Raw genomic sequence first — 16,139 nt, 5'->3', positions numbered from 1 at the left:
TGCTAGTATTACTAACATGTAAGAAAGAAATAATTGGGGGCGCCTGGGTGGCTTAGTCGGTTGGGCGTCTGCCTTCGGCTCAGGTCGTGATCCCGGGGTCCTGGGATCGAGCCCCGCGTCGGGCTCCCTGCTCAGTGGAGAGTCTGCTTCTCCCTCTCCCTCTGCCTGCCTCTCTGCCTACTTGTGCTCTCTATCTCTGTCAAATAAATAAATAAAAATCTTAAAAAAAAAAAAAAAGAAATAATTGCACAACATTTCTTTATTGGCGGTATGAAAATTACACAGTAAATGGTAGCTATTTATGTGGTGGTGAGGGGGAAGAGAATTAGAACCAAATTAACCCTTTCTCTCCTTCCCTACTACCACCATCCTAGTCCAGGCTGCTGTCCCCCTTGCCCTGATATACTATAGTTAGTCCTACTGTGTCACCTTGCCTCCAGTCCTCCATCCTTACAGGATGACCTTTCTCAAGGTCAGAAGTCCTTGGCGTGATTAACCTGGCACCTCATGAAACACCCTCTCCTCCACTGTGAGGTCTCTCTGAAGGCTGTCCTCCACTACCAACCAAATTAGGGGCCTCTGCTATGGGCTCCAATAGCATTTACGATTTCTATTTAACAAACTCATAGCAGCAATATCCACCATAGCCAAACTGTGGAAGGAGCCCAGAGTCCCTTCAACAGACAAACGGTTAAGGAAGATGTTGTCCATATATACAATGGAATATTACTCAGCCATCAGAAAGGATGAATACCCACCGTTTGCATCGACATGGGTGAAACTGGAGGGGATTATGCTAAGTGAAATAAGTCAAGCAGAGAAGGACAATTATCATATGGTTTCACTCATATGTGGAACATAAGGAATAGTGCAGAGGACCACAGGGGAAGGGAGGGAAAACCGAGCGGGAAGAAATCAGAGAGGGAGACAAACCATGAGAGACTCTGGACTCCGGGAAACAAACTGAGGGTTACGGGGGTGGTGGGGGATGGGTTTACCGGGTGATGGGTATTAAGGAGGGCACATGTTGGGATGAGCACTGGGTGTTATACGCAACTAATGAATCGCTGAACACTACATCAAAAACTAATGATGTACTATATGCTGGCTAACTGAACATAATAAAAAATTAATTAATTAAAAACTTAATTTTTAAAAAAAATTGTTGGGAGAACACAGAATTTTTTAAAAAGGTTTTACTGGAGCCATATGATAGAAAGTCATGAACCGGGTTGTAAATACTTTACAAGGATGTTTAAGTATAATAAGCAAAGAGGGAACAAAAAATAGCTTCAACCAGTGTTTTAAAAAGTCAATATATGTATTGCAGAATATGAAAAATCATTGTGATTTGCTTTACATGTAGGAGCTTATTCCTTTATTGAGATTACTAACCTGAGAATGCCACCATGATAATTACTTATTTATTTCAACTCCATCCAAATCCCAATAATTAAAAACATAAAACAGTGTACACTTGGACAATTTTTCAAAGGCCTACTGCATGAGACTTTCAGTTTTTCTTCCAACTAGGAGCAGCTACTGAGAATATTAAATTCTTTGATGCTGTGCCGGAAGCTGAGTTTCTTGGCTAATGAGAATTGTTTTCTTTCTCTTTAATCCTGCTGCATGCTTGGAACCAATTTCACGTGTAACACCTCTTTCTGTCAATAATAATTTTTTTAAAACTACTAGTTTTCTGGAATTAAGTTATCCAAACATTTGATCTACTCTCCTGGCTTTCTCTGACTTTTCATAAAGGGTATGTTTATCTTCCTGATTATTGTGCCAGTATGCTTTGAATGGACAGAATTCAAGTTCTTCTAAAATTCTGAAAATTCAATAGACATTAATAATTTAGTCACTTACCTTCTTTCTTAAATAATGTAAAGTGCTTCACTCAAGCCCCTAAAATATCCCCATTATCTCTACCTCACGGTGATCTCCCTTCCTGAACAGTTAACCTAAAACACATTCCACTCTCTCTTTTCAGGCAAAAGCATTTTCTGTTTATTTTAGTAAGAGGGGAAAAAAGATAACAGGGGTTGCTAAAGGGGGATGGAAATGTATTGTATAATGTAAGTTTATTATATTATATAAGTTTACTGTTTAACAGCTTTATGTAGAAATGTAGGGAAAAATGAAAATCACTAATCTCAGCAAAGATAACCACTATTAAAATTCTTACATTTCCCTCCAATCTACTTATTTTTTTAAGGCTATGCAGAACATCTGAAATTAAATAAGATAAGGTTAGAGAAATTAGCACAGTGCCCAGCACACAATGGATACTTGAAAAATGTTTGCTGAGTTTCTGACTGGACATAAGGGGCACTTAATTCCCTCACACTGAAACATCAATTCCTCTGGCTCCTGGACCAGGTGGACTGGTGGCGGACACGCAACAGGACCCTGTCCTGAGAGGCAGAGGCAGAGGCAGCATCTCTGGTCTCATAAAGATACTGTCTGGGTGGCAATGAACTTGCGGCTAACACCAACAAGAAAAACCTTCCCTTGGCTTCTACCCAATCTACTTTGAGTATGTTGTACGACTTATTCAAAATAATTGGGAGCCAACTAACAAAGATTTTTCTCTTACTTTTTCTTTTAAAATTATACCACAAACATTGAACATTTCTCTATCTCTTTAAATACTCTTCAAAAACGTGGCTTTTTAATGTTTATAATGTTTGGCCGCCTGGATTAAGATATTTTCATTTTTCCCACTCCTGTAATCCATGCTATGATAAAAACCCCTGTTACATACATCTCTTTATCCTTGTTTGTTTCCTTAGGATACGTTCCAGGAAATTAAATTGATCAAAAAGGTGTCCTCCATAAATATTTATCAATTTACACTTAACCAGAGAGGACCCATCATCCAAGCCATAAAACACGATTGTTGTTTCAGCTTTGTTAAGTGAAGGGCTCTTTGTTCTCTCTTTCTTTAAGGATGGTAGGGTCCCGTTCTTTGAATGACTACTATGTACCAGACACTGTCAAAGCATTTTACTTCCATTACTTCATTCAAACTTCATAATAATCCTTTGAAATACTTTGTTATTCTCTTCTTACAGAGGAGAAAACAAGACCTGGAGAGTCAAGGAGCCAATATCCACCCAAAGCCGTCTAACAGTAGAGGCCAAGGGTGTAGCCCCTGCTTCCCACTTTCCCAGTGTTAAACTTGTTACACTGTTCCAAGTTTAATGGCCATGTGTCCGCCATTCCTTATTTTGTGAGTTTCACAAAAAAGAATCCTTTACCTAGTTTTCTATAAGGAGATCCACTTTTGTTTTTTAGTAATCTGTAAGGCCTCTTAACACAGTAAAGATATTAACCCTTTATTATGTAAGTAACATTTGTCCCATTGTGTATTCTGACTTTGAATGTAGAAAAGTTTTGCCATACCAAAGTTTGCAGTTTTTATATAATCAAATCAATCTTTGGTGGTCTGACTTTTGAGAAGACAGACCTCCCACCTTCCAAGTCTGTCAATACTTTTATGATTTCTTTTTTTTAAAGATTTATATCTTTAAGTAATCTACTTTTTTCCCCAAATAGTTATCTATTGGCCTAATATCATTTACTGAAAACCGTCTTTCTGTACTGGTAGGAAATGACACTTCTATCATATACTAAATACAGTCTTACATATATTCGTGACTGTCTGAATTTCTCTTTTCTTTCATTGATTTAATCGACTATGCTGGTTTAAGTATAATGCTCTTTTAAATACAGCATTTCTTACTATCTGGTACAAACCCCTTTTTAGTACTTTTCTCAGCAGATTTCTCCTGCCTATTCTGGCACATTTATTGTCTATGACTTCAAAATCATGTTAAGTAACAACAGAAAAATCTTCTTTATAGGTTGGATAGCACTAAACTTACAGACCAGTAGAGACCACCACTGAAGCTTTCTTCTTTCTTATCTCAGACTACGGTATGTTTCACCACTTAAATATCATCTTTCATGCTTCCCAGTGTGTGTGTGTGTGTGTGTGTGTGTGTAGGAGTGATGAGGTTTTGCATGCTTTGTGCTTCTGAGTTTATTTCAAGGTGTATTACAGCTTTTGTTGCTCTTGTGACTGGGATTTTCCCTCCATTATATTTTCTGAAGATGATGTGTTTGTTATATTCTTTGCATACAAGAAAGCTCTTAATGGTTTTGGAAAAACCCAAGTAAAACCGGATTCTTTATAGCTGGTCTTCTCACAGACTCTAATAAACTAAAACTCTTTAAGAGGGGAAGTACATTAATGTGTCAATTTCCAAACTTAACTAATGGGACCCTTCTGGGTCATACAACTAGTAGCTCATATGAATAGCTCATACAACTAGTATTTCAAGGAATGTATCAAAGCTTAAGATGATGATCTACTCAGTTTAAATCATTTCTTTTGTAATTTGTTATGCCAAGATAAGTTATTAAATCTACAATTCTCTGTTTTATCTTTACACTTTATAGTTCATTGTCTTACACTTTACCATACACAAGGTTCTCTCTGGGTGCTAGCCAACACTCTTAATGATGCACAAGTACCATGATATTTCAATAATTATTACTTCAAATTCTTCCTCCTCCCACTTCCAAGTTACCTTTCCTTTCTAGAATACTGATAGTCTACCCAGCTCATTTTTCCCAATGTAGTTATCATTTTGTTACTTTAAAAATCCTCTTGGCATTTTTAGTAACATCTAGAAATGAGCTATGTATCCTGTTAGAACACGTCCTTTGCACCTAAAATAGTCTGCTAGTCCACTACAATTTTTCTACATTAAATGTAGAAAAGTCAGTCTTTAGCAAAGTCAGGTTATGAATAACCTACTGCCTCTACTCAAAGTCAATACCAGTTGAGTACAAATCCATCACAATGAGCAGGCATTCAACTTTTACTTGTTTTGCTAATGAAGACAATATCATGCTCAAGACTAAAAGTATAGTAAAGGCAAACTATTCTGATGGTATAGCTAGCTTTACTAGTATCCCGAGGCTCAGGATCAATGAAGTGAAGTAAGATCAAACCAATATCTGCATATTAGAAGTCAGGTGAAAATAAGCCCCCAAAGACAGCCTTACTGCGCAATTCATGTGGCATGGTACTCGTACATCAGATTAATAGCGAGATCCCAGTACCAACTGATCCCTGCAGAACGGGGCTTCACGTGGGAGTCATAAGCCACATATGGAGACAGAAAGGAGAGAAGGAAGCAGGAGGAGGGAGAATCAAGGAGTGAAAAGAAGTGTCCCATAAATAAAAAGTAGGTAAGTGGGATGCCTGGGTGGCTCGGTCAGTTAAGCGACTGCCTTCGGCTCAGGTCATGATCTCAGGGTCCTGGATTGAGCCCCACATCGGGCTCCCTGCTCAGCGGGGAGCCTTCTTCTCCCTCTCCCACTACCCCCTGCTTGTGCTCTTTCTCTAATGAATAAATAAAATCTTTTTTTTTTTTTTAAAGATTTTATTTATTTGACAGAGAGAGACACAGCGAGAGAGGGAACACAAGCAGAGGGAGGGGGAGAGGGAGAAGTAGGCTTCCTGCCAGGCAGAGAGCCCGATACAGGGCTCAATCCCAGGACTCAGGGATCATGACCTGAGCCGAAGGCAGACACTTAACGACTGAGCCACCCAGGCGCCCCTAAATAAAATCTTAAAAAAAAAAAAAAAGTACATAAGTACAAACAGGTAAGAGAAAACACTAACCTCTGTGCTATGAGACAAGTAATATATAGATGGGTTAATGACAAACTTATAAAATCATCGTAAATAAATATATTTGAGCAAAGAAATATGGTATCCAAAATCCTCTATCAAATGTTTTTAGGCACTAACTTAGAAATTTAGCCTTTTCAATTCAGAATAATAAAGGTAATCGAATGAACCACAGGAAATCATTTCAAGAATCTTGATATCCAACCAGTCAATAAAATCAATTTGCTTCTATCTTCTGGTGGTATCGATTATGGAACTTTAAGCATGAAGCTAAGTGTAAATGCCAACTGTTTACAGGAAATTATTCCTTTAAGCACCTACTACAAGCCAGGAACTGCTGCAGGTGCTGGGATGCAGCCCTGAACAAAACAGACTAAGTCCCTGCCCTCCAGGAGCTTCCCATCTAGCAAGGCAGAGGGATGTAAACAGAACATGCTGGAAATGATTAGGACTGAGAAGAAAACACAAGTAGGGTAAGAGGATGGAACATGATCTGGTACCAGAGAGGAGGAGACACCATTTGAGTGAAGCCCTAAAGAAAATGCCAGAGTCATGTCAATACCTGGGGAGAAACACTGCAGACAGAGGGGAGCTGTGTGAGTGCAGAGATATGGCAGAGGGAGGCGGTGGTCTTCCCATCTTGCCTCTATAGTCACAACCATAATGATGCAAAGGAGTAAGTACCTGGTTTCTGGATCAAGGGAATCCACAAGTTTTTTATCAGCTAGCAATTTTTGCAAACTTTGGTATAATTCCACATTTGTGTTCAACCTAGAAAAATTACAAATGAAAAAAAATTAAATGATTTTCTAATACCTTCTTGTAACTTTACATTAAGAGAATGGTGTCACATCCTAGCATACACATGCCCAGAGGCCAAAGGTTTGGGGTTTTGTTTTGTTTCTTCATTTGGAATAGAAATAGCATAACCACAGTTAGTACAGAAACAGGCAGTCCGTTAAGCAAAGTATCAAGGTACTAAGTGTTCTGAAAGGTAAACAGATAAATTTAAAGCCACAGTCAGCAGCTGGAACCAGAAGAGCAGACAGGAGAGAGGGGAGTGGGAGGAATGTAGTAGCTGGTGATCTGAGTGATCTGAGCCCACTGCCATTGAGAATTCGTTGTTAGCAATATGCCAGTGGCCGTTTGTTTATTTAATAAAAAAAGAGGGAGGATGGGAGGAGGATGAACACAAAGATTCGGCAGTTCCAAAGTGAAGAACCTAGAACCCGGGTAACCTTTGCCCATCTGGGCCAGAGTGGCAAGCCCACACCGCAAGGAAAGCTCAAGGACACAGGCTTTGGGGCCACACACTAGAGTTACAACACCAGCCCTACTACCAGTCCATAACCTTGGGCAAGTATTTGAACTTCCCCAGCTTGTTAGACTTCAGGTCACCCTAAGGGTTAAATAAGATGCTCCCCCTATGAAGGAACAAATAATAGCTTGCCAGCCTGCCCTTGGCCCCCAACCTAAGTTCTCCCTCAACCCAAGCCACAGTCCCATTATTAGATCCTGAGTTCTTTCTTCTTCCCTGGATGCCAGAAAGTCCTGCCACTCTTGGGGCTAAACAGTGAACTGGTTTTAGATACAATCTGCTCCCTGCCCGGTGGATCCTCAGGGTAGGACAAGGCTGTAAGAACCATCTGTCCATTCCTACTCAGGAACTCAAGGATGTTCACGTTCCCTAGTCAGTGCATCATCAAAAACCTGCAGCTTTGTAGAAATCCAAGAGTTTCTGTTGCTACAGTTCTCATGGGCCACCCCAAAGACCAAGGGAACTGAGGCAGTCAGCGCCAGTGGGAAAACTGTCAACAAGAAGGACAGGCACACCCTCTCTCGCTCTGAGGCAGCGATCCCAGGAAACGGAGAGAACATCAATGTGGGCACCGACTTCCTCCAGGTCTGCTCCCCCTATGAGCTACCACCTGTCAAAAGGACAGGCATTCAGAGACAGCCTGCACTGTATCCTCTTCAGAAGTTTCAGCCTATCTCCCACATTATGTTTTATGTCATGAGATCTGGCATCAGCTCTAAACAAACAGGCCTAATTTGGGGCTTTTACTTCCACTGCTGGAAAATCAATCAATTCTACACATGCACCTGAAATCCTCCCGTTTTTCAAAGATCACCTGAAGCGATTACGATACGATTCAGCTAGACTAAAGGAGAAAAGGAGTCAAGGTGCTCCGCGAGGACCGAGAGCAAAGCTCTGGCGAAGGCCCTGAGTTCAGGGTCCTGACCCACGTCCACGTCCTGACCCACGCCTGACCCAGGCCTCGGCGGGCCTCAGGGCAGCAGCTGGAGCGTGGCCAAGAGGGGAAGATGGAAACGCTCTCCAGGATGAAGTGAAGACCTTGCACAGATCCTCTTGACCATACTTTGCTACCAATTATGGTTCCCTTGTTGTCCTCCCGCAAAAGTAAGAACCCACATCCATTATTCCAGAGCTGTTTCTAAAGTCAGGCCCGACACAGCGTTCAAGGTGCCCCAGGGAGGCACCCTGGCAGCTCTGACGCATTTCCTGGGGCTTTTCCCTGGGCGATGCTCTTTCTCCCAAGGAGCCCCCAATTCCAGTCCCTGCCTCATGCCCGGCGTCTGCAGTGTGCAGGGAACAGTTTTATCTCAGTCAACAAGTCGGTTTTCAGTGGCTGTAAGAGAAATCACATGCACTGTCCCAAAGAGAGCAAATGATGCTCGGTGGGGGAGAAAGGGCAGCAGTATCTCCGGACACGTCAGGTCCTCCGGCAGGCCTTGTCAAACCAGGAAAGCCACCACGCTCCTCCTCCAGCTTCTGGTTTGTCAGGAAGTCTTCCGATGGTTTCCGGTTGTAGATTCCGGCCAGGTGAGCCCTGCCGCGCTCGCTGGCTTGCGACCCTTTCTGGTGGGGCGTCACGCACTAAGTGCTTTTGAATATGGCGCCGTCCGCCTCGAAGTCATTTTCACCAGCACTTTCGAGCTCTCATAAATGGCTTAAAATATTTCAATTTACCTCAAGATTGCTTGAAAATAACTCACTTCATCAAAGCCCCAGCCTGCCTCAGCCCTCCCTGAGAGTTTTATGATCTCCCTAGACTACCCCTCCCCACCCCAGATCCAAAGGACCACAAGGCTACTTGTCTCTGGGCCACGGCCATCGATGCAACAGCAGTTTAATCAGAGGATAATCAAGAAACTCCAACTTGCCACTGAGATACTGAAAAACTCTCACTGATGTACACAACAATAAGGAGAGTAGATGTTTGCTATGCACCTGATGCCCCTAGAAGCACTTTATTATCTCATTTTCCTCCCAATAAATCTAAGAGGCAAATCATGTTATTACTTCACCTACAGACAAGGAAGTTAAGTGACAAAACAGATGAACAAACAGATAAACAACTCATTACACTGCAGGAGCCGGGGAGGAGCACCCAGGGGCCTGCCCCCAGGGCCCTCCCTCTTCCCCACCACCCTGGGCACTGGGCATCCCTACCCTGCGGGGACAAGCCCTGGAGACCAATTTCCTCAAGCACAAATCCACAAGACCACGTCACCCGAGATTGTTAACGAAGGGGAGCAGAACATACTTTTCTACCATGGTGCCAATACTTCTACAAGCTTCTTCCGCCGCCTCTCTGAATGCGCGCTCAGGGTGAGCAATTTTCACAAAATCGGCCTAATAAAGAAGAAAGACAAAACCAAGAGGGAATTTGATGGAAAGCTTTCTTCCAAGATCTGAGGGTAAAAATGAAAACCTGAGCTTTCAAGTGTGCCATTTGGCTGGCCCTATGCATTTCCATTATGACATTTTCCTAAACTAGTAGGGCTAGGCGGCATCTCGCTGAACATTTATTAATTCTGTTATTCCTTGGAATCAAGTGGGTTTCATTCCAAAGAAAATACTTCCACTAACCTTATTTTAGAAAAGCCTTTCTCCTTCAAATATAAACACCAAGTGAATTCTTCCTGATTCTACAGTTCAAAAGAGCAGAATCTTATTTCAAATATTCTAAAACTTCCTAACTAATGTTGTTTGCAGTATGGTGCTCACATGTCTGCCTGGCTCCAGAGAACAAGGACAGATGCTTTTTTTTTTTTTTTCCAACTGACAGACAACATAGTTTCAAGACTGATTTAACTACTTTCTAGCCTTTGTGCAGAAAACAAAGGCGCATTCTCTCTTTATAGGCCTTTTAATAAATATGAATTCTGAGTCTCAGCTGAAATGACTCACAACTACCAGTGTTGCAGTGGCTTCGATACTGACTTTAGCATTAAACTGAGCTAGGATTCTTTTTACTTCTTTTAATGAGAGCACATAAAACCAGATTTTAGCTTTCATGTTACTTGCAGTATATTGCAAAAGAAAAATGCAAGGGAACTACAAAATATCAGTTACAGTCTTCATTCTCCACGGAAACATGTGTGACTATAATATGAAATAAAATCACCACAAGGTAAAATTTCCTAATTTTATTATTAAATAGTTTTCAATGTAAAAACATTTAAATCCATAGTTTTATACATTCGATGTAACAATAAGATAACATTAGTACTAAAGCACCTGAAAAATGAGCTACATAAAATTTACAATTTATATAAATTACTAATCTACATGTTGCAGAACTTACAATCAATATTTATTTCAAAATACCAGCATACATTTTAAAATTCATTTGTGGGGCGCCTGGGTGGCTCAGTTGGCTAAGCGTCTGCCTTCAGCTCAGGTCATGATCTCGGGGTCCTCGGATCAAGCCCTGCATCGGACTCCCTGATCAGCGGGGAGTCTGCTTCTCCCTCTCCCTCTCCCCGCTGTGCTCTCGCTCTCTCTCGACTTCTCTCTCTCAATGAATAGATAAAATCTTTAAAAAAAATTCAATTGTAATAGTGATACATACATAGCAACTGTATGAAAAAAAGAAAAAGAAAGCAAAACCAAAAGACCATTTGGTGGGAAATAACAGTTTATAAAACCCTTGCCTTATTACACTATTGATCTTACTGGCAGGTAAAGTCCTAAAAATTCAAAAGGAAGAAGGTTCTTTGAATATTTTTACCCAAAGATTTCCACATATAAGTCACATTTAGAACTTTTTTAATGAGATATTTCTATACCTCATAAATACAAAAATCTCCAAAAATAGGACAAGCTATGAGGCAGAGTTAAAATCTCTTAGCGAGAAGCAAAAGCAGAAATGTAAAAAAAAAATAAAAATAAATCCTAGAACACCACTTAATTAAAATGGAGGCTAAGACAACAAATAAGCCACCAACAAATAAAGCCAATACGTGATGGCACATAAGTGAAATTCCCTGACAAATATTTTCCTTTTCAGGTTTTAGTGACACAATTAAGCATAGAAGGTCACTGTGAGGCATCCCCGGGCAGTGCATCTCTCGTGTCCTCCATCATTCAAGGTGCTTGCTACACACCCACTTCAGAACAAAACCAAGACCCTACTAAACCAAGAAGTGACTACAATAAGACTGCAACACACCTCACTTTACTTTTGGGAAAAATCGTTTAAGATACTTTATCAATTTCCTTAAAATGGGGAAACTCACAGTGACTGCATGACAATCTGAAAGGTGTTCCTGCTCAATTCGGTTGTATGGGAGGGGAAAAAAGTTCCTATCAAGGAACAGCAAAGATGGGAAAGTGTTATGCAAGGTGAGAGAGGTCATTCTCAAAGGGCAAATGATTCCATTCATCTGACATTTTAGAAGAGACAAACTATAGGGATGGAGAATAGATGGGTAGTTGCCAGAGGTAAGAGGGGAGAGCTGGGTGTGACTATAATACAGGGGCTTTTTTGGGGTGATGGAATATAAAATTCATAGAATTGTACCATCCCCCAAAAGGAGTCAATTTTACTGTATAATCTTAAAAGTAAATAAATAGTTTTTTAAAAAATGGGGACGCTAACTGACTCTCCAACCTCTCCAAGGTAAGGAAGACCTATTCATCGGACCCTAAGCAACCAGACAGCATGTAGAAGGTACAGAACAGCAGGTGAGGGCATGAGTTCTGTGGCCACGATGCCTGGCCTCTGAGCCCAGCTCTGCCACTTACTGGCTAGGTGACCCTGGGTATATCACTTCACCTCTTACTGCCTTTCTTTCCTCATCTGAAAATGGGAGATATGCTGAGAAGATTAATTCAGTTAATCCAGGCAAACCTCTTACCAGGGTCTGGTGCCTCAAAAGATCTAAAAAGAAAAGTTAACATCAGAATATAAACTCCATGAGGTCGGAGACTGTGTGTGTCTATTCATGACATTCCCAGTGCCTAGAACAGTGCCTGGAACATGGTGGTGACTCAATATTGAATGAATGTGAAGAGAAAGCTATATACAGTCCAATACCAAGTTGACAAGATCCTGAGGGTTCACAGTTTTGGATTATGTGCACTACTATAATTGCCTTCCCTGACATGACTAATGAGGAGGTGGCTCTTTGGGACAGATAAAAACTCATGCCTTCCATCTCAGCAATGGGCTTCTTAGTGAGGAGATCTAGGTACATGTCTATTTCTGCTTCAAAATATGAAAAAAGGAAGTCTTTAATACAATCAGTTTCATATCCAAACCTTAGTTTTCATTGGAAAAGACATTCCTGAGAAGGTTTATAAAAACTAGCTTTTATGTACAGGTAAACGTCCTTTTAAAATTCTGGTAGAAGTTTTCATGAATGAAGAAATCTCTGTCAAATGAAGACTCTGTGCATATGAGTAATCACTCTTTTATTATACATCACATGTGTATTTTCTTAACTATACATATTAAAGTACAAGTTCTACATATCACCTTTTCCTATACGTTTTTTCCCCATTCCTAATGACTTACTCCCACTATAACAAATTACACCCAACAGCTCTCAAACAGCTCAGACGCTGTGAGTCTAGGTGCTGCCAAACCAAGCACCAGATGCTTTGAACCCTAGAGTCTCTGACATTAAACCTAATAAACTTAGCTTAAATTTTAACAGCTTGACAGAGAAGTAGCTTCAAGGCTTACAGCAAGCATCTTACCAAGTCGGCCACCCTGCACAAGGAATCCGAAAGCTCGTCGAAAATGAGCACAGTCTGGGGCCCAGGTGGCATGGAACACACGCGCTCCACGAGCAAGTCCGCCTTTCTCAGGGCGTTTTCTTGTGCAATCCGAAATCCTTCTGGGGCGCTGAACTCAGGAACTCCAAAAAGACCCTGCAATCCAGACAATATTTCCAATGTGTAACTAAAAATATGATTTTTTGGTATTAAGTCCTTTTTTCATAAAGGAAATCTTGGTTTTCGTTGGTGTATCCTATCATTATAAGACTTGTGATCACAGACACCATGTTCACATTCCCCGCATCATTCCACATAAATTAAACTACGAATATTTTAAGAATGGAATTTTTAATTTTTAATTATTTCATAAAAAAACAAAAATAGAATGATAAAGGTTCAACATCCAGCTTAGCCACTTTGTAGATGACTAACATGTTGATTTTTTGAAAACAGCAAGAGGTCAAACTTTCAGGACTGATAAGGCCTACTGTTTCTGCAAGAAGGGATGCATGAAATTAACGTCTTTTCAAAATGATTAAGAAGTTGAAGAAAAGGCAGTTGCAGGCAGAGCAGAATTGGGACCAAAACCAAATTAGATTCTTTACACTGATTTAATTTGATTCAAGTACAGACTATTTTTCATTTCCCAACACACCTCCTCATACTGGAGGATGGGAATTCTAAACCTCAGACTACTAGTTATGGTAATGACAAAAAACTACATAAACCTTTGGGGTTTTTTGTTGTTCTTTAATCAAAAACCAATTCACACGTTTGAAAATCTGTTATCAGCTCTAAAATCATGATATACAAAAGAAAAATAAAGCTAAAATTGGTTATATTTCATCCACCCAAAACCAAGCTTACTTTTTTCATCTTTCTACTCAGTACCTATAGGCAGTCGTTCTCCTCCTCACCCTAATTATGTTAAAACCATATTGTTATTTACCCATAGGGAAGTTGGTGTAGCAAATTTCATACAAAAGTATTTTTAAAACAAAGCTAATGACAGAGATCAAATAAGAAAACACATCACTAGGCTCGGTGTAACCAAGTCCTAGACTCTTTATAAGAAAGGCAATGTTATAAATAATGAAAAAATGAAACAGGCAAAAATAAAAGTAACAACCTGAAGTGGATAAAACCCGCAAATGCAAAGTAGAACGGGCATCAGTAAGTCCCTTTCAAGCTCGCCCTCCTTTCACCTTTAATCAACTCAATAAACACTGAGTGCCCAGGGAATGCCAGATACCATACTAGGTGTGTGGAGATAGAAAATAAAGAGCAACCAAAGAATTCAGTCAGTGACTTCCCGGGGGAAGAAATCAACGTGATCAGTGTCATCGCATTATAGGAAATTAGACTGTTCTCAACGGTTTTGTGTTTTAAAGCAAAAGAGCCCAAAACTTGGGGAAAAATTAAGAACGGAATTTCGAGCATCAATGGAATGAGTAACTACAAGATTAGATCCCCCTACGAACTGCAGGGCAAGGCCTCCAATGCTCAAGCGTAGGGTTGGAGCAAAAGTGAACTTTAGCGGGGATTGGTCTGAGTGTGAGGCGAGGGCGGGACCCTCCAGGCGGAATTCACCGCCACCCGCGAGATGGACTATTTTGAGTTCACGTGGCGCAGGGGCGCACGAAGAGGCAGGTCCTGGGGCCCACACTCTGGGGACAGGACCAACAAAGGCCGCCCCGCTTCCTTAAACCAGCCCCTCAAAGGGGAGGTGACGGACAAGGTCACCAAGAGCGCAAAGGACACCCTACCGTACAAAGTGGGTTCGCTGCCCGGCTCCTCCCAGACCCAAAGGACCCCTTCCAGATCCCTGCCGGCCACTCGGAGAAAGGACCGGCTTATGTCGGGGGGACAAGGGGAGCTCCCTCCCGCGCCGCTCACCCGGCGCTCGCCGAACAGGTCCAGACGGCGACCCTGGGGCTTGACATTGAAGGCGGCGCCCACCGGGGACCAGCTGGTGCTGACCTCTCGGGCCCGGACCCCGGGTCCGACGCCGCCCAGGCCCGCTCGCCCCGGCCACAGAGCCGCTGCCCGGAGTCCGAGCCCCCCCAGCCTCCAGGCGTATAGCATCTTGATCCCAGAGCAGCCCCTTCCCACGCCGCGAGGCCCCGCCCCTGCACCGCAGCTCCCGCCGCGAGCACGCGCGCCACGTTTCCAAGGCACCGGCCCACGCCACGCCACGTGACGCCAGCGCTTCCGGGTCGGGGCCCGAGGCCCTCAGGACGTGAGCACGTCGGCGTCCAGAGGGCAAAAGCGTCGCCCCGCCGCTTCACGGCAGACGCTGCGGTCTTGCGCCCCCGTGTGCCTGGAGTAAGGACCCGCGGAGGTTTAATTCGTCCCTCCCACGTGACTCGAGCGGGACGGACAGTCTCGCTGCAGGGTGAGTTCTTCCAGGAGGAGCAGTGAACGCTCAGTGGACGGCGCCTGAGTGCCTTCCCCGACGGGACAGGGCTGGTGACACTCGTCGACTCTATCGGACTCCACTCTAAACGATGGCTGAAATTAAATAGACGGTGTGGCTGCACCGTATGGTTGTGTGGAACCGACTCCACTACCTATCAGTGAATCTTCCTTTATTTTGACTTGTAAATTTTGTTCTAATAATCTACAATATAAATTTGTAGAGGGAGGGTTTCGCAACCTTCACTCAACCATAGGGGAATGAGAAGATTTGGGGGCAGGAGGCGGAGAGGGAATTGTGATTTGGGGCTTAGGATGGCCAGTGTGGAAAAGGGCCGGGGACTCTGGACAGCCTTAGCCTCCCCTAAATGAATGGAAATTACGCCGCAGTTGGAGCCAGGGCCAGGTTCTTGTCCAGGGTGGGAGGCTTAACCTGGCTCAACTTCAACATCTTCCTCTGCAGAAGGAATCGTGCGAGGTGCCTGCCTCCGCTACCTTCCTGAAGTGCATGCAGATTAAATGAAAGGGTTTAGTTGATAGTAAGGTGTTTTTCTTTTGAGAGACTTCTGTAGGTGGAGAGTGGAAAAAATCAGTAGTTGGGAGAAGGGACTGAGGGGAAGTGAGGCCGCCGAAGCAACCCTCACATTTGCCTGGCCGTCTCACTCCACGCACCTGCCACTTCTTGGGCTCTCACTTTCAGGGTTGAGCGGGATGCTGCAGAATGGCGAATCCACATGGGATGGGCCCCTTGAGAATTGACCCTCCTGCAGACGTGAAGCCAGGTGTGTGGGTATGAGAAGAACCGCCCCCTCCCCCCACCCAGGGAAGTAAACAAGGGAGGGCTGGCTACTGCAGCCTCCAGCCAGCTCCTCAAAATACTGCTCTCCACCTGTTTTTGTTTGTTTTGTTTTTTTAAAGTGGGCTCCACACCCACGGTGGAGCCCAGTGCAGGTCCAAACTCACAACCCTGAGATCAAGACC

At 42.8% G+C, this 16,139-nt stretch overlaps 1 protein-coding gene across 3 annotated transcripts in view; it reads right to left on the bottom strand.

Annotated features, from left to right (window-relative positions):
• MIPEP (mitochondrial intermediate peptidase) overlaps positions 1 to 14,911 on the bottom strand; it is a 197,430-nt gene extending 182,519 nt beyond the window's left edge. The window contains exons 1-4 of one of the 3 annotated variants that reach the window (XM_035003685.1): positions 14,640 to 14,911; positions 12,723 to 12,896; positions 9,280 to 9,368; positions 6,395 to 6,481 (exon numbers count right to left, since the gene is read on the bottom strand). In XM_035003685.1, the coding sequence (XP_034859576.1) occupies positions 6,395 to 6,481; positions 9,280 to 9,368; positions 12,723 to 12,896; positions 14,640 to 14,828 (539 nt within the window). In that variant the 5' untranslated portion in view covers positions 14,829 to 14,911. The remainder of the gene's footprint in view (positions 1 to 6,394; positions 6,482 to 9,279; positions 9,369 to 12,722; positions 12,897 to 14,639) is intronic. The other 2 variants (XM_035003687.1, XM_035003686.1) reach the window with 2 other exon arrangements.
• Between the last annotated feature and the right edge of the window lie 1,228 nt (positions 14,912 to 16,139).

This window comes from Mirounga leonina, unplaced genomic scaffold, assembly GCF_011800145.1.
Source record: "Mirounga leonina isolate KUSES-001 unplaced genomic scaffold, KU_Mleo_1.0 Mir_127, whole genome shotgun sequence".
In the NCBI taxonomy this organism is placed as follows: domain Eukaryota; kingdom Metazoa; phylum Chordata; class Mammalia; order Carnivora; family Phocidae; genus Mirounga; species Mirounga leonina.
The sequence above is the reverse complement of the archived record's forward strand: the minus strand, read 5'-3'. Positions and strand labels throughout refer to the sequence as shown.